The sequence below is a fragment of the Blennius ocellaris genome, assembly GCF_963422515.1.
Source record: "Blennius ocellaris genome assembly, chromosome: 10".
NCBI lineage: Eukaryota > Metazoa > Chordata > Actinopteri > Blenniiformes > Blenniidae > Blennius > Blennius ocellaris.
The window spans coordinates 6,280,735-6,303,062 of record NC_137659.1 but is presented as its reverse complement, the minus strand read 5'-3'; the positions used below and the strand labels follow the sequence as shown (position 1 = coordinate 6,303,062).

At 43.0% G+C, this 22,328-nt stretch overlaps 1 protein-coding gene across 4 annotated transcripts in view; it reads left to right on the top strand.

The window, feature by feature from the left end:
• Positions 1-21,982, top strand: part of ptprfb (protein tyrosine phosphatase receptor type Fb) — a 189,074-nt gene extending 167,092 nt beyond the window's left edge. For all 4 annotated transcript variants that reach the window (XM_080503638.1, XM_080503637.1, XM_080503636.1 and 1 more), the window contains 9 exons: positions 5,385-5,504; positions 6,098-6,252; positions 7,825-8,110; positions 10,570-10,748; positions 15,042-15,168; positions 18,347-18,472; positions 19,655-19,809; positions 20,344-20,479; positions 21,794-21,982. In XM_080503638.1, the coding sequence (XP_080359764.1) occupies positions 5,385-5,504; positions 6,098-6,252; positions 7,825-8,110; positions 10,570-10,748; positions 15,042-15,168; positions 18,347-18,472; positions 19,655-19,809; positions 20,344-20,479; positions 21,794-21,862 (1,353 nt within the window). In that variant the 3' untranslated portion in view covers positions 21,863-21,982. The remainder of the gene's footprint in view (positions 1-5,384; positions 5,505-6,097; positions 6,253-7,824; positions 8,111-10,569; positions 10,749-15,041; positions 15,169-18,346; positions 18,473-19,654; positions 19,810-20,343; positions 20,480-21,793) is intronic.
• Positions 21,983-22,328: the final 346 nt, after the last annotated feature.

Genomic DNA, 22,328 nt, shown 5'->3' with positions numbered 1-22,328 from the left:
TGTTTATTTTCCACCCATGATGGAGTAACCATAGCGACTCTGTGTACAATAACAACACACGCATGCCCATTATTGAAAGCGACAACAATTTTCCGCCAAATTATGCACATGTACAGCGTGGTCATATTTGAATTCTCATAATAACGTAAACTCTTTGTCAATATTTAGAAACCGCTTCGAGAGTTCAGCGGCTTGATTGCTGCATATTTATTTTTGCGACATCACGCAGAGATTTCATAGACATGCAGCTTTAGTATTTGCTCTTTCTGAATTTGGACTCGCAGCAGCATAATGAAGTTTTTGAAGTTGGAGTTAGAGAGGATTGTCACTCCACAACATTTGTGCACTCCTAAAATACATCCAGACTAATAAAAGCACACACAAAAAAAGCGCCACACAGGCAACTGGAGATTCACATTTGAATAGCATTATTTAATTACCGTCAAAATCATTCTCATGAATGCCTCGGAGCGGAGGGTGGAAAAAAAGTCCTGCCAGTATGTGGTGCATTATTAGTGCTAGCGTACGGTGCCCCAATGAAAGAAAGTTTGAACTTCAAGCTGCAGGAAAGAAAAATGAAATGAAAAAAAAAAATCCTTCCGAAATCCTAAACATTGATGTTTTCGCGGAGAGGGCCATTACCTGAAAGTTTGCGCTAATATACCAAATCCGCAAGAAAGCGATTGTTTTGTCAAAGTAAAGACTTAATTTACTTGCCATCCTTCAAAACACGTCGTCTGTTTTAATTGTGAGTGATCATCACAATCGATCATTTAGGCAAATTGTGAGCACAGGAAGTTTTCTCCTTAATTTTTTTTTTCCCTTGGAGAAGAACCCGCAGCACAGATCGGATTGATAGGACATTTTTTTTAATCACACTTTCGCTCGACAGCAGGGACACGCGCCTTTTCCATATATTTAGTGCGTCTGAGTGGCAGTTTTATAACTCTGTGACAGATAAACAAGCTCTCCAGCTTTGATCCCGGAGTCGCAGCTGCACATACATATATAGGGATAAAAGAAATTGAAACACCACGGCATTGGGAAGTTGAAGAAAAATGGAAGAGCCTCTAAGCTTATCCCCACCTCCTACACACACATTTCAAACCAACCAGGATGCCAATACTATAGGAGGAAAGAGAGAGAGAGAGAGAGAGAAAGAAAGAGCTGAGCCCGCTCTCCACCGGCGCACCAGAGAAGGACAGCTTCCCCTCTCTTATATCATGCTGCATCAACGTCTTTAGTATCACATCAAACAGAGGCTGGAGGGAACTTTAAGGGCAGCAGTTTCATTTCCGAACCAGGAGGGGGTGACTAACTCCATTCTTAACCCCACAAAACCCTTTTATCTGCATTGTGACATTTAAACTCCACAGTGGAGTGCGCCAACACTGACAAAAGTACAGGATGTTTAGGCTTAAATCGGGATTAAATCTTACGCTATATATAAAGGAGCAAATAATTCTATGGTGCAACTTCATTACTAGTTTCATAAAGCTTTATTGGGCAAGTGACTATATTTGGCTTCTTTATGTTAAACGCATTCATCCATCCATAGATTTGCCAACAATCAAGGTGTTTTGTTTTGTTTTGCTCTTTTCTTTTGGCATGACTTTAGTGCACCTGATTAATATAAAAATATAAAACATAAAACCAATGCACGTCCTGATTCATGAGCATTAAAACTCTATTTCTAGGAAGCCACAGTAAAGGTTGCATAGTTTTCTCTGCTCATTGTTCCTTGATCCTTTTTTCATTTTAATTAAAGTAATGTTTACTGATGGGAAGGATTTCATATAAGCCCTATGGGCTTCTTTTCTCTCCTGCACAGTTTGGTTTCATTTCTTGTAATTCTGTATTATATTCTTGTTTTGTGTAAATAAAGAAAAAACAGGCACCTTTTTTGCAAATACTATATAATATAGCAGAACTGTTGTACTAATTAGTGTGTTTCCAGTCTTTCTAATAGGAAATATATCTGATTCAGGTCATCTGGTCAGTTTGAACTGGTTTAAAGCTGCACACATCTTATTATATATAAACCAGATCACACATTATAACTGCCAACATGAACACAGCAGCTGTATCATTAGCTAGATGATTTTCCAAATGAAGGAACAAAAACAGTTATTCACCTGGTTGGACTTCCTGTAAAATGACAATAATTCGAATTCAAAACTTTTACTGTAGAAATGATCATTCAAAGTCAAAGTGGGCTTTATTGTCAGTCTTGAAGTACAGAAAACACAGTGAAATTGAAATTTCTTCTCACTTACCCTCCTGTAGTGCATCAAAAACATTAAATAGAAGTTAATTAATTTAAATGTGTGATATCTAGTACAATTTAACCTGAAAATGTGTAATATTACAGTACAATGTAGCCTAAGAATAGCTGTAAATATGTGCGGATATGAATGTACTGAAGTTCTTACTGAGGTCAGGTGATCAGTGGGACATGTCCACTGTGTGTTCACTGCAGTAGCAGCACTTTTTTTTTTTAATGTCTTTGTATTTTACCGTTCTTGATGTTTGATTGCTCTTAAACCCACAAAAAAATGAGCCAGTTTTAAATATGGGTTTTTTGTTTTTTTTTTAAGTCTGAATCTTTATCTTAAATGCAGGAAATCCCCCAAAAAACCTCAAACTTTCTACCTCTGTGAACTTTGAGATGACTTTCTCACGTACGAAATGTGACTGCTGCAGGTGAGCCACTCTGATTAAGCTGCCTCCGCAGTGACAACATTATTTGATAAGTCGAAACACCCAGAAAAATCCCACAGCGTGGAGCATCAAACAGATCACATTAGCCAATTTGAGGATGAATATAAATGTATTAATAGCGCCACAGCGTTTGGGTTGCATTCGGACAACATGGCTTCGCTGGACTCTTGATAGATATCCTGTCCAGTTGCTTTACATAAATGCCCATTCTTTATTTGTCTGTGCCATTTCTCAGACACATATGGCGAGTGAGTCAACCTCCCACCGCTCAGCGGCATCAGACTGACGTCTTCTGCCAAGCAGAGTAGGAGCTTGACAAACATGATGAGATCCGTCAGCAGGCAAATTTCAGCTTCCTCTTGCGCCTATCATTACCTGTTAGTAAACCCAAAAAGGTCAGAGCTTGAAATTAGACCAGAGGTATTACTCACTTTTGTGTGTGTCTATGTTTGTGTTTGTGTGTGTGCGTCGAGATAAGAGGTCTGCACCCACTGCAAAAGGCCAGGTGATGACATGTGAGAAGCCAGGTTCAAAGAGAAGCAGATGACAGTGAATCCTGCAGCCGCTCTGTGTGTGTGTGTGTGTGTGTGTGTGTGTGTGTGTGTGTGTGTGTGTGTGTGTGTGTGTGTGTGTGTGTGTGTGTGTGTGTGTGTGTGTGCGTGTGCGTGTGCGTGTGCGTGCGTGTGCGCGTGTGTCTGCGAGCGAGAATATGGCAGCCGACCTCAGACAGCACAGATATTCATTACTGCGGTGACTGCTAATCCATATGTTTGTACTGCAAGCGGTTCCCCATCACTCAATTGAGTTTCTCCCCACGAGCGGCGCCCGCGCGGGTGAATGGGAGCTGTCACCGGGGAAAGGTGAAATGTGAGGGGGTGAATTTTAGCGTATTTTGTTTGTCAATTTGTACCAGCTGGCTTGAGACAGCCAAAGTGCTTCCAAATGTCAGCCCGGCGCTGCAGTATCAATATGATTAGCTTACCCACGCCACATCTCTTCCTCTTCATGTCCTCCAAATCAATAGCGGTGAGTTGGAGTCTCAGCAGTTCTGACATTAAAACAGCTCCTGCGTTTGTTCACTTCCTTCATGGAGAACTGGAGCTTTGCCGAGCTTCCACTGATTTTTTTTTTTTTTTTTTTTTTGCAGCGTTTAGTTGTTTGGTTTCCCTGCTAACTCAGGTGGCCTTTTAAAGTGACTGAAAATTGGTTTGGCTTCGGGATGCTCGGTCGAAGTGTTTCCAGACGAGATTTCAGACTTGAAAATATCCAGCGAGAAAGAAAAATGCACCCACGAGGAGCTGCCAGCTACCTATACTGTGTGCGTGCGTGCGCGTGCGAGAGAGAATAATGATGTGAGTCATCACCTCGGCTAAACCTGTAAACAACTTCTGAACAAGGCTTGATTGTGATTTTCTGAAGAGAGATTGTTCAGAAACAAATCTCATCATCATCGGAAAGATTTGTTTATTCAGATGCTTCCACACTTACAGCATATTGACTTCAGTGTTCAAGTATTTTCCTAATTTAATCAATTTTGGTGATACATTCTGGATTGAAAAAGACGATTTAATAACATATCAGAATATTACATATCCTGCAATGGTGGTGTATTGGTTCGCAGTCGTACCTCAAAGCGAAGATTTCTCCTGTTTTGTCCTGTTATTTTTCATCTATTTGGTGACTCTGAGGTTGTTTCTCTCTGCTTGCTCTTACTGAAGTGAATTAAAAAAAAGCCTATTTCCCTTTTTTTTTTTTTTTTTGATAAAGTTGTGGGTAAAACAAACTGTGTCCAGGGAGTAGTCTGCCTTGTGCCTGTCATCATCTGGATGAAAAAAAATGAACTTTTCCTTTGTGTTCTAGTCTTTTTATCTGCACTGGTATTTGTGATATTTTCCCGAAGTAGTCGTCTTGTCAGTGCCATTTGAAAACCAAGCCACAGTGACACCCAGTAATGCCTTCATCAGCCTGGGAAAAGCAGGGTTTTTTTTTTTTTTTATAAATGTCTGGATGCAAGACGACTGAAAGCAATATTTTTTTTCCTTCCAAAAAGCAAATTGCACCTTGCCAGACTCCAAATATTAAAGTTTAAACATTTTTTTTTTTTTTTTGCCAAGGCCAGGAGTGAGGCGCTAGCGTTTGGAGCGTCTTTGGTCTCCTCCAATGAAGTTGGTTTTCTGTGCATACATGGAGCCAGGCGGTCCGACCTGCTGTCTCCTCATGACTGGCCAGAACCGGCCTTTTTAGACACATCTCCCTCCACAACAAAGCGTCCAGTCATCACAGATGTGCCAAAAAGCGTACGTGACAAAGGGGCTGCAAACCATCAGATGCTTAGCTAATTGAAAATGATCACAGGGTGGCAAAAGACAAAGTGGGCTGTTTAATGCTGTCTTGAAGCCTGTTTCAAATGCAGACACATATAAGCACACGTGTATGTGCCTGATTTACTGCTGTTCGTTCTTTTCTCTTTTTTTGGGGTACAGCGGCAGAGAACGAGTCGTCGGTTTTTAATTGGACAGCGGAACGGAGCCTTTGATCTGACCTCTTTAATGTTCCCTCCTTGTTAATCAGAGTGATCCGACAAGCCGCTCGCTGGCCTCGCTTGCCGATGTTAGCGGCGGTTCACTCCTGATGCCGTGTGCTCTGTCTTGTTGCTCTGCCAGGTGAAGTGTGACCAGTACTGGCCGTCACGAGGAACCGAGACCTACGGGATGATCCAGGTCACCATGCTGGACACCGTGGAGTTGGCCACTTACAGCGTCCGCACTTTCGCCCTCTACAAGGTACACACTGCATGAATGACACATCCCCAGCAGGCGTCTGCAGTGCATGAGCAACGGGTCCCACTGGAAAATGTCATTTCTCATATTTCTGAGGACAGATCATGCTTATTATCCACAAGAGTCATTTTCTACTGTTATAATTGTTGTTCAGCTTTTTAACTTTCATTTATAGAGTTCACTCCAGTGATGCTGTGACTTTTGGTTTGTCCTTTATTTCTCCTCTTTTTCCGACACTTACTGAGAATTTCAGTCATTTATATAAGTACTAATTAAATGTGAGTGTCTGTAATTTTGGTTCATTTTAGGAATTCTAACGAGGCAGTGTAATTAGGCAGTGGTGGCCCGGAGGATAGAGAACCGAAAGGCTTTGGACTAGAAGTTTACAGGTTCAATTCTCTCAGCTGACAGGTCACTGCCATGCGCCCCTGACCACGACCTTTGACCCCCATCAACTCCTTGGAGCACCTTAATGTGGCCGTCCAAACTCAATCGTTGAGTTTGATTTCCATTTCATCAAATCAGTGTGACTTTGCACTGAGAAAAGTGAAGCCTACAGTTGTTTGTCTTTGAAAGTCCCACCCTTCCCTCCGCAGAACGGCTCCAGCGAGAAGAGAGAGGTGAGACAGTTCCAGTTCATGGCCTGGCCGGACCACGGGGTGCCAGAGTATCCCACCCCGATCCTGGCCTTCCTACGACGGGTGAAGGCCTGTAATCCTCCAGACGCAGGGCCTATGGTGGTCCACTGCAGGTACGAGCATGAAGGAAAAGAAGAAAGAAAAAAAAATGAAATCAAAACTCATTTCTGTTGAATTAAAAAAAAATGTTTTATTAAGTTTCTGTTCATGACAACGCAGACATTTCTGTTAGTTTTACTATTAAATGATGGTAAAGCAGCACCACAATAGACAAAACATTGATAAAACGTTAAAATTGAGGGGGGGGAAAAAAAAAAAGGTATTTCTGTGAAGGGTAGAGACATCGTTCAACAAAAAAAAAATATACAATTCTCATTTATGCCCGCTTTCAAATTGTCTTTATGTACTTATTTCCACCAAAAAAGATGATGTCATCTTTTTTTTTTCACAGCTGTCATTTTGGATGAAGCTGTTATTTCTCAAACGTCACTTATGTCATTCATGCGTGTGATGATTCTCATTACTGATATCCACGTTGTCATTTGGCCTAGTTAAAGCCCTAATTGCAGATATCTGGAATTACATTTCGACGAGTTGCAATTCCAGCTTCAGATATCTGCACTTAAACCCTGGATGGACATATCTCCAAGTGGAGATATCTCAAATTGTGACTGTGCAATGTCGAAGTGTAAACGCTTATATCATCCATTACAGTTTTGACTCGTAGATATCTGGAATGAAAAAAGGGCTTACACACATGGAAGTGTCGTCTTCGGTGCTGGTGAGAACGATAGCGGATGTCTGAGATGTTGTCATTGACTTAAAATGAATGGAAACAAAAATATAAATCTGGCCAGAGTTGTAGCCACATTACTCTTGATTCTCATGATTCTGTGTTACATGTCAGGTATTAAGCTCTAAAGGTGCTTTAACAATAACAGTCTGCAACAACTAGTTTCTTAAGCTGTGATTCTCTCAGGCGTAAACAATTAAACTGGAAGGTTTGATGTTATTTTGTTTCAGGAGACAATTTCATCTTGGGCTGGATCGCCAAACTAGTGCCATAATAAATGTAAACTTTAAAAATGTTCTTTGTTGTAGTGCAGATTATTTGTTCTGAAAATGTCCATATTTTTCCAAACCTGAACAATTATTTCCAAAAATCAACATAAAGCTAATGTTAATCAAACTTTCTGGTGCAAAATACAGTGAAATGTCCAAATAACATGTCAAGCTGTTGCATTTTACAAATTCTCTCTGACAACATTTGCTTGGTTCATTGGTCGGATTGGAGCGACCGTATGTTTGACGTCGCTGATGTAGGGATAAACTGATCACATTGAAAAATGTACAATAAGAGTGTGGGTCCATTTAGGACTAGAACTGACTGCAGTTATTATTCTGTATATAATGACATGGTGAATCATAGCTTTAAACAGTCAGCTTTTAATGTTACCATAATCAGTGATCAAGGCAAAAAAGGAATATTTTCTGGAAATATTTTGAGGATATTTTCTGTTGATATTTAGCAGCTAACTCCTATGTCTCATATACAGATCCTGTATGATCTGCACACTCACAGCTCAATATTTTCTTCCCTGGCCAACATATTTGAGGACACTTGCAGCATTGGCCACCAAAATAACTCCATAACTCATCTTTTTTTTCCCCCTCCTCTCTGACAGCGCCGGTGTGGGCAGAACTGGCTGCTTCATTGTGATCGATGCCATGCTGGAGCGCATGAAGCACGAGAAGTCTGTAGACATCTATGGACACGTGACGTGCATGCGCGCCCAGAGGAACTACATGGTCCAGACCGAGGACCAGTACATCTTCATCCACGAGGCCCTCCTGGAGGCCGCCACCTGCGGCAACACCGAGGTGCCGGCGCGCAACCTGTACGCCCACATCCAGAAACTCACCCAGCCCCCGTCCGGCGAGACGGTCACTGCGATGGAGCTGGAGTTCAAGGTGGGTGGAGCACACGTCGCAGGTGACGGGAATCAGGTTTTCAGGTTGCAGGAATGGCTGGTGGATAGTAATTATTCACTTATGACCCTTTCTTTCCATGGATCTGCACATCACTTTAATGGTTTTATTCACCTTTATCCTCATTGGTTAACAATTTGTACTTGGTAAATTTCTTTTATTCCAGACATGTCAAAAGATACATAAAATACACACACATAGTATATCTATCTCTATCTATCTATAATCTGTCTTTTATTAATTCATTTCAGGTATAGAGTATTTCTCACACGTGCAATCTCATACATAAATCAACACACACACACACACACACATTTAACTAACATGCTCGAAAAAGGGTAAGGAGCGCTATCTATCTATCTAATGTGTATTCCAAGGTATTTTGATCACTTTGATGTTTGTTTATGGATGTTTGTTTTATGTGATTGTATCACTGTTGATTTCAACCCAACACATTAAAAACCATCCATCGTTGTATTATGTGAGCAACACGTTTGAAATGGCGAAGACGTGACTGGATCGCAGGGAAAGGTCTCAATGTAACGTCTGACAGGGAAAACTCAAGGAGGCATGACTGAGAGAAAACTCGATAACACTGATAACAGATTCAGAGCAGCAGTTAGGGCTTTATTTGATATAAAGCCTGGACATTGTGTTTCCTATTATAAGAGATGGCTGTTTAAAAATAAAAAGTTTGTTAAAAGACTTATTTTCTTAATTTGCTTAAGTAGCGGTTAGTGTGGAGCATAGTGTATGTTTGCTACAGACCAAAAGGTTGTTCAATGAATCGATAAATGCAATAAATAATTCACAATATATTTTATAAGGTGAAAAGCGAGACAAACTATCCTTGTGCCTATTTCATATGTTCTGCAAGTGATGCATCGTGGGAGTGATCGGTCAGTGTAAAGGCACAGTGCAGATATTACAGGCCAAAGTAATCAGGAAAATTAAGTGAACATAAAAACATTTTTGATAACAATAATTTAAATACATATATTTTTACTCAATACTGGGCATATGAAGGTATCTGGACACATTTTTGGTCCAGATAGTTCAGTTTTATTGAAAATATCACAAATAGCATGTGTGTAATATTTCGGGAAAAAAGTTTAATGTTTACTACTTGATCAGGGCAAATTTTTACACTGGATGTCAGGTTTTATTCCTGGGTCCCCCTTTGCGTGTTTCGCTCGGTGAAAAGGCAGTTTTACAGTGAAGCGAGGCTGCGGTTGGAAAGAATTGTGTTGGTGCACATCAGATTACAGGAACTTTTTGAGGTCAAATTTGTGGAGTGCTTTCACACACACACTCCCTTCGTACACCGAGCGTCATGTTCACACCCAAAACTCACCTGGGTCTATCTAAAATCATCACGTGGCAGAACATAACAGAACATCCCCAGTCCGTCGCAGAGCCTTTTACTTCACGAGCACCTCAGTGTCATATCTGGTTAAACATTGCCCTTGACTGCCTGGAAGTCAATTTATGTTTCCTATTTTAACTTTACTTCCGTGCCATTCTACTCATATTTCAAAGTTTTTTCCTAAAACATCCACTTGTTCTTTAATTAATTAACTTTGTTAAAACAGTTGTAAAGTCTGTCAGTAGTGTCGCTGCTCTTCCAAGTTTTACGGCATATCCCGCACATCCGCGCCAGGAATAATCAATGCACGAGATGAGCCGGTACACAGGGATTTATCTGGGTGACACTGGTGCTGAGACAGCTTGGGCGGCGGCTTCAGTACACGTACACACAAACACACGTACAGACACACTCCGCCACAGACACACGTTTGAGGGACAAATGGACCAGGGCAAAACGCACGCAAACACAAACACGTCAACAAAAAAATGACTGACGCTCGCGCATACACACGGGCCGGCGTTCCAAGGTCGCGGTCACACGCACACCTTCTGTCAATAGCCATCGACTGTGATGTCGTTACACACTTTCCTCCCAGCGCGGCTCTGCCATTAGCCCTCTTATGACCATGATCCATTCTGTTTGAAGTGATAATAGCATCTACGCTCCTGCCAACACCAGAGAATGAAAGAGTGAGAGAATGATTGCGGCGTGCGTGGGGGCCACAGCCTCCATGCCCACACAGTCTGGCCACAGCGCGCGCACACGCGCACGCACGCACAGACACTCTCAGAGAGCTTCCATACACACTCCTGTGCTGTCCATCTGTGCTCCGTCCACTGCCAGGTCTCCGCCTGTCACGCCTACAGTCCTCCAGACGAGCTCTGGGACTCCGAGGGAGATAAGTCTGCTGTGCTTAGTTGCACCTATTGACAGATACCTCAAATATCCAGAGAGTCGAGAAACTGTCAGAAATCAGCCGCATGTCCGGAATCCAGCATCGAGTTTGTTTACTTAAGGTCAGAGGTTATTGTTAACGTTTTTTTTTTTCTCTCTTTCCCCTGTTATTAAACAGAGACTGGCCAACTCCAAAGCCCACACGTCACGCTTCATCAGCGCAAACTTGCCCTGCAACAAGTTTAAGAATCGCCTGGTCAACATCATGCCTTTTGAGTCCACACGCGTCTGCCTGCAGCCCATCCGTGGTGTCGAGGGCTCCGACTACATCAACGCCAGCTGCATCGACGGCTACAGGTCAGCAGAGGACGTTCATGTTGCACCTTCCAGCTGAAGTTTATGGGTGTTTTAGACGGGCGTCGGAGGTTATGCTTGCCAAGGAAGACAAGTGGGGCATTATGCTGCATATTTCTTGTCAACAAATCCCAGGACGAAAACTAGAAAACCCACAATGCGTTAGTTTTTCTATCCATGACAAATGTACTAGCTTCACTACTCGAGGCGCTCATTTGTTGGGGGGGGGGGGGGGGGGGGGGGGGTGTTAGTGTTAGAAGACAGAGCTCAGCTTCTCGGCTACGACAGCACAAAGGCTGCAATACAGCTTGTCTGTTTTGTTTTGGTTTTTTAACGTCACATGGCTCGGATTTTTAAATTGTGTGTTCCTTGCACAATTAAACATTGATATGGAACTCACTAAAGTACATGACAGAGGCACATTTCAACCTCTTTAAAGCCGCAGAAGTAAAGAATTTAAATCTGCCATTTAATCATAACAGTATCCAATGGGAAAGTGTCAAACTGACCACAAAAGGAGTTATACACTCTTTTTAATACATACTGTATCATAAACTATAATGTGGTTTACATGCATCTGTTAACACTTTTTTAATGGGTACTGTGAATAGGGTGTCACAGTTTTTCATATTTCATCAGATTTTCAGGTGGCTGTGTGCACCGACTGAGAGTAAGAGGCACTTTTCCAAAAGCCCAAAATACATCTGTGCTTTTATAAATATGCGAGAAGCCTAAAGCAGATGTGCCCTGCTTTTTCATTATTTATACAAATTCTCAACACCCTGCACAGGCAACATCACTTCTTATTTTTCATGTCTTCTGTGCTTGTTATTTACTCACTCTAATTTGATGAGGAAGTTTCCAAATATGCTCCGGAAGCAGGTCCAAAAAGGGTTAAATGTGCAACTTGCTGCACTCTTTGCCGCTTTAAAACTGTTATTCAGAATAGAGTAGCAGCAGAACACAATTCATCAATGTCTCCGCCACCTCAAATGGGCCAGGTGTGAGTATTTGACTGCTTACAAATGCTGCAAGTGTGGCCTTGGGACCAGCCTCGCATGTGGGCCTTGTCCCGAAATGAACCGCGCTTTGAGTGTCGTGATGAAATAAATCCCACACCACAGCGCGCTCAGATCAACGGCACAGAGGCACTGCTTGTTAGCGCAATTAATGCATTGCTGCCTTCACTCCAAATAAGATGTGTGGACTGTGGTTTCTGACACTAAAGGCCGCGTTGCAGGTGTGGAAATCGCTGTCGGCATTCACAGCGGAGTACATAAAAATGTATGGGAGGAGAGCGAAGACGCGGCCACAGTGGGCAGTATCCAGTTGCAGGAATTACTCCGGGGCTCTGTCAGTGTGGCTTTTCGTTCACTGAGCCACTCCAGCTTTTATATCGGAGCTTCGGCATGTCCTCGTGTGCTCTGCGAGTCCAAATTGCTTCCTGGAGGGAGGAAGATAAAAAGGCAGCTCTCTGTGTTTTATATCTATATGAGTATGGCCGGTGACAGACAGAGCTGACTCTTCTGCGGTTAAAATGAAGGGATGGATTTAGCGAGTGTGAAATGCCGTTTAGTCCAGACGGGGCTGTGTGTTGTACTGTGCCGTGACAGAGACAACACCTCCGTTCCCACCTCCTAACGCTCCCCTGTCCCCATATTTTTTTTTTCCCTTTCCTCCAGTCCTGCTGTTAATGAGAAGGTGCTCCACAGAGGCCGGCCCTCCATTGTTTTTGTGTAAATAGCATAATTGCAGCAAGAGAGGGTTGTAATGAAGTGGGTTTTTTTTTTTCTTTTTTCCCGAAACCCTCCTCCTCTCTCCTCTACACTCCTTCATATTCCCAGGCTCTCTGCTCTCTGCTTTCTGCGTGTTCCCTCTCTATCTCCGAGTCTCTCGGTTCTCCTCCCCCTCTCCTCCCACTGTCTCCTCTCACTCGCCATCCTAATTTCCCATCCACACACCATGGCAGAGACAGACATCCGGGTGGGGACCTGTTGTGTGCACCAGTGGCACTGTGTAATTAAGCCACTTTTAAAACGCGGGCATAAATAAAAACTAAACAGGAGCCTCCAGTGCCCTTCACCCCAGCGCCTTCAAAAAAAAGCCAATAATATGCTAAGCTAATGAGAGGCGAGCCATTGATTCCAGCTATGCTATCAGGGAGCGCTCGCTCTGGATATGCTCCGATGCAGGCTGGAGTTTTAGCATTGTAATGAGGTTGAAATGAAACACTATGTCCTCAAGCACTGCAGTCATGTGGGATGATGCACAGAGTGCTTTGTGCTGTTTGGCAGCGCGCTCTTCGGGACACCGTGTGCAGAGGAGTCAGTATTGTGTGATCCGGTTGGAATTGTTTTTGTTTTGGCTAGGGGCCTTTTTATGGGGAGGTTAGAGGGGTCCACTCTATCAATTTAAAACTTAGCATTCATCCCCTTGCTTAGGTTTGCTTTCCACTCGTATGCCCCCCCCCCCCGTCCTCTCGCTCTCCTCCTGGTCCGACATTGCACTCGGATGACCAGCTGGAGAAAGAGAGAGAGCGAGAGAGAGAGAGAGAGAGAGCAGTGCTCTTCATCTCTGCATCCTCTCCTCCTGCATCCCTCAGCCAGCCAGAGTTTTTTTTCTTCCGTTCGTTCTTTCTTCCTCTCTTTCCCCGTTTTCATCTTTTTAATTTGATTCCTCACTCTGTTGCCTCCCCCTCCTTGCATGTCATCTCGTCTCCTCTCCACCAATCTGTTGTTTCTGTATTTGTGCGAGCAAGGCCCTGAGCATATTCTAATCTCCCGGTTCCACATTAGTGGCTTGCCTGCAGCACCGTCATTAGTTGTTCAACCGTCTCTGGGTGTGTGTGTGTGTGTGTGTGTGTGTGTGTGTGTGTGTGTGTGTGTGTGTGTGTGTGTGTGTGTGTGTGTGTGTGTGTGTGTGTGTGTGTGTGTGTGTGTGTGTGTGTGTGTGTGTGTGTGTGTGTGTGTGTGTGTGTGTGTGTGTGTGTGCAACTCTCTGTGTGCGTGCGAGCAAGCGAGTGGCAGCGCGTCTGACTATACATGCAGAGCTGCTGCACGCGTCGATGCCTACACCTGGCTGCGACTTTACATGTGCCGCAGACATGTGAGGGTGTGCACTTGTACAATAATGCGTGTGTGCACATTACTCAAGCCAGCAGCTCTCTCTCTTTGGTGCTGCTGCCACCTGCTGGTCGAGGACCAAAGCTGCTGAGCTGAACCAAAGTCACGTAGGACACCAGCACAGCTCTGGCACCTCAGAGGATGAGCTCATCTCTGGTTTTGTGAGCGTATCAAGTGCTCCTTCTCCCTCGCTCGCTCTCTAATTCTGCGTTGTGTTACAGAGAGAAAGAAGGAAGAGAGAGAGCATCTATACAAGGCTTATTTGTTCAAGGATGAGGGGGTGCTGCAATGGATTATTTATCATGCACATTAAATGTGCAGGTCCTGTTGTCACTGTCACTTTTTCAGCAGAGTACAAAGACAACTGAGCCGTCGATACTGGATGCCCATTTTTATGGATTTTGATTGCTTTTACTGCCGATCATATTTCCATATTTATCTTTGGAGTGAAGCTCACTCAAGCATTAATCCCCTATCAATACCACATCCTTGCCAACTTTACAGTCGAGATGCATTCATTTCTTCACACAGACTAAAAACATGCGTCTCACATCGGCCGGTGACTAAAGCTTGCCTGTAGGTGTGAATGTAAGTGTGTTTGGTTGTCTGCCTCTGTGTTTTCCCTGTGATGGGCTGGAGAGCTGTCCAGGATGTAACCTGCCTTCACAAGTAGTCAGTCTGGACTGGATCCCCCCTCAGTGACCTGAGGTTAGATAGGAGATGGATGGATAGGTTTTAAAACAATCAAAAGTTGCACACACAAAATGGGGGGTGATTCGCCAGTCACATGCTGCATCCAAAGACAGCTTGTATATTATTCAGGTTTCACTTGTCAGATTTTTTCTCTGCCAGCACTGTATAGAAGAAGTATCTATCCAGCCGTCCATTAACATTATACCTTAAATTGGTCTAGTTCTGGTTCTTTAAAAGTAGAATGGTATCATGATTAAACCTGCTTTGCATATATATATTCCAGTAATGTGCTTTATATGATTATGTATTAATATATCTATATTATTATATATGTGCCTTCACATGACAACCTTGCCCAGAATAAAGCTCCATTATACATCTATGCACTGATCTATATTACTGATGTTTTACATAATGCAGTTTTTAAAGGCCCTGTAAGGTTTGTAACCTCAATCTGCTCCGTGTGAATTTGCATCCCCAGGCAGCAGAAAGCCTACCTGGCAACACAGGGACCCTTAGCTGAGACCACCGAGGACTTCTGGCGGATGCTGTGGGAGCACAACTCCACCATTGTCGTCATGCTCACCAAGCTACGAGAGATGGGACGGGTAAGACGTGCCAAACATAAACAGACGCTGCGGGACCATCACAGGAGGCGATAGCAAGTCTTTATATTCTGTGTCGGCTCAGCCGCACTGTTTAAATATTAATTCATTCCAGAGTCGAACAATAACTGCAGCTGAAAGTTACTTATCAGTATGATTGGAATGTCTCTGTGCAGAAAAGGTGAGGTACTGTGTCGACTTTAACTATAGCCTTACTTATAACATTACATCCCATGGGGAATAAATGTATTGGAGAGTGGGCTCGGTTGTGCTAACAATGGAGCCTTTTGCTTACAATCCATATTTCAGTGTCAGTGTTTACAACATCAACAGTGATTGCAAAAGTAGCTCCAACAGTTACAACATGCCTTTCTCAAGAAAGTCTTCAAAGTCGATTGAAAAGAAAATGGAACAAAGCATCAGAAAAAGAGCACAAAGCCGCCCGTCCAACGTTCCCCACCAGAGTGCAAACGAGAGAGTAAAACTAAGGCTCCATTTACACAACAACATTTCATTTCAGAAAAGTTTCGCATTTATATAGAAACGTTTTGAAAACGATGTCCTTTTACCCGGAAACGGCAAATGCTGAAAACTGTGTAGGTAGAATGCTGGGCCATTGAGGGTGCTTTTGTTTATTTTTGTAGTGAAGCCGCACAGGCATACAGAGAACAATACACTATGAACATTAACAATGGGAATAGACAGACATTCAGATAGACATTACGGTGACTGTCGACTATAAAACTGCCAAGTTCCAGGAGAATATGCACTGGGAGTCATGACACTCCGGAGGCAAACATTTTTTTGTTGTCTATCAACTGAGCATGTGCAGAAGCACTATTTACTTTGGCCATGGTGCCTGTCTAACCACCATTCTGTGAAGTCTCGCCTTTATCTTAATTACCGAGCACTTGATGCCACTGTCGCCTCCACAAGGATTCTTTTATCAACAACATTTAATGTTATGTAGTTCTTGAATTTCATGTATTTATCGCCTTTATTTTACACCAGTCATCCTCACTACGACTTACTATCGCCCACAGTTCAGCTTCAGTCAACAAAAAAAACTGAATAAAAACATCAGTGCAGACATCACATAAATAGAAAGGACAGCAGCCCCTCTGGCAGACACCCCACAGTTCAAACAAAGAGGTTAAAAATAAAGCACAGCCACATACGCGTTCGTCTGCGGTGCCTCGTAGTGCGGAGGCAGGACCGGGAGATGACTCTTAGTCATCTCCCGGCTGAGAGGAAAATGCCACTCCGGCTCACAAACAGACGCACTGAGTGTTCCTCCATAGTCCCAAATAATCCACTTGATTGTTCAGGAGGTTAGTGTTTAGCCTGTTAGCACAGTGTGGATACGTCCATGGTGGTTTGGTCAGATTGTAGCCTTCACAAAAATCTCTCACCTCATTCCTATCCATTCTGTTTTGGGAGCAATTTTGAGAATTTGTTCGAAACGTCTGCATGTAAACAAAGCGGTACAGGCCATCACGGCCTGGTGCGCCACCGTACATTAGCTATCAGCAGTAGGCCCTATTTACACGACGTTTCAAGTGAAAATGCATCATTTTTGCGTCTGACGATGGCAACATGGCGAGTACACAGACATTTGTATGGACAGACGACAACACTACATTGTTTTCCCACGAGTTTCTCCACTCTAAAACCAAGTACCAAGAGGATATAGCCTGGGAGTCATGACACTCTGAAGGCCTCCATTATTGTTATCATTCATCTACTCACGCATGTGCAGGAAAACTATTCACTACGGCCGTTGTGCGCACGTGCAACAGCACTATTTTGAACAATTCCGAGCACTGTTGTCTAAACGGACACACAAAACACACCAGAATTTTTGCATTTTCACTTGGACATGTTGTGTTAACGGACTAACCTGAATCATTTAGGCTAATCACCTTTTTAAAAAAAAAAACTCCAACGCTTCATCCTAATAGATCGTGAAAAGTTTTCAATCACTTTTTAGAAGCTTCTATTCCACAACCTGTACATTTCTCTTCTAATACAGTGAAATCTGAAGTCCTGTTTGCTCAGTGATTCACTTCTCAGGCTTTGTTATTTCTATAGATTTTGCTGTGCGTGTTTTCACAAACCAACCATCAGGTTGTAGCTTGAATTCTGTTTTGTTATCAGAAAGGTAGCTGCCTCTCAGTGTTGCAGAAATCTCTCACTCCATTCTACCTCTCTTGACTGATCTTATAACCTCGGGGTGAAGAAGTGCGATCCTCAGTGGACCAATTAGGAGCTGCAGTGGTTTTTGGGGTTGTTTTTTTTTCCTTTATTGAGAGATTCCAGTTAATGTCTTCATTCTTATTTCAACCAAGTCATCCCAGATCAACCCTCATGTGGGCCTGTTTTGGCCTGCGGGCTACGTATTTGACACCCCGCCTTTAAAGCAATGAGACGAGGTGTCGTTTCCCACTTGGCCCACCCTCACATTGAGGTGTTACTCCACAGAGTTATTTCCTTTTGCCTGAGTTGAACTAGTTTTTTTTGTGGGGTGGGAGGGGGTTCTCCCACTTTCTATTCTCTCTTAACGCCAGGCTGAAATAACCAACTGTTGGCTCCAGCTCCATTGTTAGAGACACATCAGAGAGTGGTATTGATTGTCTAATCTAACTTCCAGCAAGACGGCAAATAAGCACATCTCCAAAAACTCCCACTACTCGGTTAAGGAAAAAATCAGTGCTCTCACCTTGATGCCAATTTGATCAAGTCTATAATACCTTAGCCAGAGCTAGGTTTTTTTGCTGTTGTTTTTTTAAGGGGGGGGGGGGTTGTGATTATGCAGGTGAATCTGACAGCATTCTCTGGCTCCCATCAGCCTCTCAGCTCCAATGGAGGGGAAAAAAACATAGACTTCACGCACAACACAGCTGTCGTTAAGAACACAAACAAAAATTATGTAAATATTTTACCACCTCAGATGAATCACAATATTTCAGAACCACAGATTAGTCTATTGGGATTTTCTTTTGTAAGCAGACACATACTCATGACTCAAAATGACTAATAACGTACAGTAACCCACACGGAAATAATCACGCACTCATACGCCAGGCAGCCGTTATGTAAAAGTCTTTTTTTTTTTCTTTTTTTTTTTTGAATGTGTGTCTTGAAATTTGAAGTGCTGGACATTTCTCTTCTCGTCTTGCAGGAGAAGTGCCATCAGTACTGGCCAGCAGAGCGTTCAGCCAGGTACCAGTACTTTGTGGTGGATCCAATGGCTGAGTACAACATGCCTCAGTACATCCTCAGAGAGTTCAAAGTCACAGATGCCAGGGTACGTTGGTTTCAGTCCGTGTGTGAAAATCTGCCTCTCTTTCTGTGTGTGTGTCTGTGTGGGTGTGTGTGTGTGTGTGTGTGCACGAGCCTCGACGGGTGAGGTGGATGAGGATTGATTGGCGTTTAACACAAACACCGCCATCCAGCCCAAATCCATCTTAATTTTAGGTTTTCATATATACGCTGCTGGCCACTACCGAGAGTTAAGAATTATACCAGCTGTGATTTCAAGGTGGAGATGATCAGAACGCGGCCCGTGTTATTTCTCTTGACAGGCTGACATCAAGTGAATGCACCATCAAACATGTTTACCCGGATTTAGTAACAGCACGCCTGCCCCATGGATCGTGTGTGTGCTTTTGGATGTATATGTTCGTGTGTGTTTGTGTGCATGTGTGTTTCAAGATCAGTGTGAAAATACATGAAAAGCGTAGCCTTCAATCCCCCGAGGGCCAGTACTGGAACTCCCTGTGATGCAGTAGTTTCAATGAGCTATAAATATACTTTACTGTCATCTGAAGGCTCACAGCACAGCAGCGCTCTAATCCCACATCCATTTCATCTCATATATCTGTGTTTGTATGAGTGCATATCGATATATGTGTCCTTCGCAGCATTTTTGGGGGGGGCTTGATTGTTTGCCCGAATGAGTTTTGTTTTTTTGCTTTGGGAGCTTTGTTTTGTGGAGCTGCAGGGCGTCCATTCAAACAGCAAACGCTCTCATCGGACCTCCTTGTCTAAATAAAGGTTAAATAAGAGATTGAATGAATATGCTCTAAGTGAAATGTTTGGGAACAAACACGGAGCCGGCACAGGAAAAACATTTAATTTGCACATGCTGACACCGCAGCGCTGTCAAACGTGCGGCTTCATATTGAGTGTTTGTCTGTCCCCGGCCGCCCCGCTGCTTTCTTCTCCCGCAGCCTGTCAGCATTATTCAGATAGCTTCCCAGGTGGAAATGAGATGATTGGATGGCTACAGTGACAACCTGCAGGGTTATTGGTGCTCATGGACCTCGACAAGAAAGCCTCTGCCGTGGCGCGCCTTTGTCATACTGGCTCAATAATGCAGGGCGCCGAGGGATCCGCCAGGCAGAGGCTGCAGAGGACAGCACAGTGTTGTTTGGTCACAGCCTGGGCCTCTTAAATGTCATTAAACTCCTTATTTGTTGCCCCGCAGGATGGACAGTCCAGAACAATCCGCCAGTTCCAGTTCACCGACTGGCCCGAGCAGGGCGTGCCAAAAACCGGAGAGGGCTTCATTGATTTTATCGGACAAGTGCACAAAACCAAGGAACAGTTTGGACAGGATGGACCAATCACTGTACACTGCAGGTGAGGAGGAACATTGGCACAGATTGTTTCTTTCATGCTGTGTTTCTTTTAATGCTGTACTTCAAGGAAGTGATTAAAAGATCCCAACTAAAGAGATGTGTACATTCAGCTCCCAGTGAGATTGTTTGTTCACGAGTCTGCTGGTTTGATCCTGTTTAAGAAGACATTTTGAAGGCGTTTTTTTCTGGTTTCAAAGCTTTAAAAAAAAAAAAAAAGGAGACATTTTGCAGTCCCTCTTGATTTAATTTACAGTTTATACATCAATTTGTTTTCTCGCTTTTTTTAATAAAAGTGCTTTGTGTATTAGTGTGCCATATTGTCCTACATCTATGAACATTCTAATAATTATTATTATTGTTGTTGTTTTTATTGTTATCTGTACATTTAGTGGGAGAAAAATTTTACTTATTACTGAATCTTATACTTATCTTATACTTGTACTGTTTATTTAGGTGTAATTATTAATGTTATCGTTAATATTTTGTGAGCCTCCGTCTTTGTCTTGTTGCCGATTGGCTGTGTTTGGTTCCTCAGTGCCGGGGTGGGCAGGACTGGTGTCTTCATCACTCTCAGCATCGTGTTGGAGAGGATGAGGTACGAAGGCGTGGTCGACCTCTTCCAAACGGTGAAGACACTTCGCACCCAGCGGCCTGCGATGGTGCAGACCGAGGTGAGAAACACGTCGCGGCCGACCGCATCGGTGTGACTCAGAAAGCCCCAAAGTGGGAAGTTGGTTTTGGAAAGCCGATATTTTCCACCTCTGCGAGTTAAACCTGATGTTATCTAAAGTGTCCTTGTTGAGGAGGGCCACACAGAAACAAGAGACTTAGTAACAAATCCGTCTTTAATGGAGGTTTTAGAGGCGCACGAGAAATCCCACAGCTGACGGATCTGCTGCTGTCACAGGGGCACCGGCTGAGATTTTTCTCAAATTAAGATAAGCTAAATGTATGGGAAGCTTAGTAAAAACCGTGCAGCCTTTTCATGAATTTAAATGAGTTTGTTAGAATTAAAATGGTGACAAAAGAAAGGGGAATTTGACATTTTCTCAAATTTGTAATGAAAGCAGAAGCAAGAAAGAAAACATGTTGCAAAGTAGAAACGCTCTCAGGCATTAATAGATCATTTTCACAAAAAGAATCAAAAGAGCATAAAAGGTGTCAGTGTCAACATTTATACCCATAAACTTTTTGAAACAACTACAGAGGAAAGTTGTTTAAAACACCTTTACATTTAAGAAGAAATACTTTCTAATTTCTATGTGCAGTGACACTAAGTACACTATTTAAATAAAACCAAACACACTTAAATATTTATGTTTTACCATGCAACTAGTCCTTCTAGAGTCTAGTTAAATTTTGAAATAATCTAGGTACAGTTTCATGAACGTAGGCGTTTCAAACCGGTGAGTTTTGTGGAAATAATTATCTGCCAGACCAAGTTTTAACTCTCAGAGTCTGAGGAAACAGGATGCAAAGAAGTTAAAGTCCTTATCGAGGAATCAGGTTTGTTTTTCTATCTAAAAATTCCTTGTCAAAGCTTTGACAGTATTACATTGTATTATCTGGAATCCAAGTGGACAATTTCCTTCGTCCGTCATTTTAAATGCACTTTAATTCTTGTCAATAAAGATTTGTTGTCTTTTTTAACTAATCTTGCCATTTAGAGGAGTTTATCTTTACAGCCAAGTCATCTATATTTACCTGAATCATGGTAGTATTGGTGGTATTTGTATTTTTTTCCTCTGGTCTGCTTGATGTTTCCATATTTTGCATGTTTTAATGGCAGTGAACATTTTACTTGACAAGAAATCTTGAAATCGGATTTTTAAATCTAGATTTAAAATAATAACTAAAATCAATAACTAAAAATTAAGTCAATAACTTTTAAAACAAGCCAAATTGGTCTCATCATGTCTACAAAAAAAACATAAATTATTTGCAGTGCCACAGTGTCTTAACGCCAATCTTCCCTCCGTCCGCAGGACCAGTACCAGTTGTGCTACCGGGCAGCGTTGGAATACCTGGGGAGCTTCGACCACTATGCAACGTAACCACTCCCACCGAGCAGCTTCCCCGGTCCAACCTCTCAGGAGTGTGCCAAGTGACCCATCTCAGCCGCCATCCTCTCACCTGCCCCTCCCCAACCTCCCAAACCCCCCCCCCCCCCCCCCCCCCCCCCCAAAAAAAAACCCCAAACCCCTTGCAGCTAACTGAGGGGCGGAGAGAGGGACAAGCTTGCAGACCCGGTTTTAACCAATCACTGAGATACCCAACCGCCTGAGATCTTGCTTTAAAAATAACATGAGAAACATTTCGGAGACTTGGAAAAACGCCACAACTCTTGTACAGACCGACAGCGCAGAGCGGCCGCTCGCCTGCTCGCCTCTCTGCTCCGTCGAAGCCAAAACCTCCCTGACTGTCAAAGGCTACTGGTAGCACTAAGAGAGCATCTTCTCTGTTTTATGTTTCTTTTTGTTAATTATATTGTCAATATTATGATTTATTATGTTTAGTATA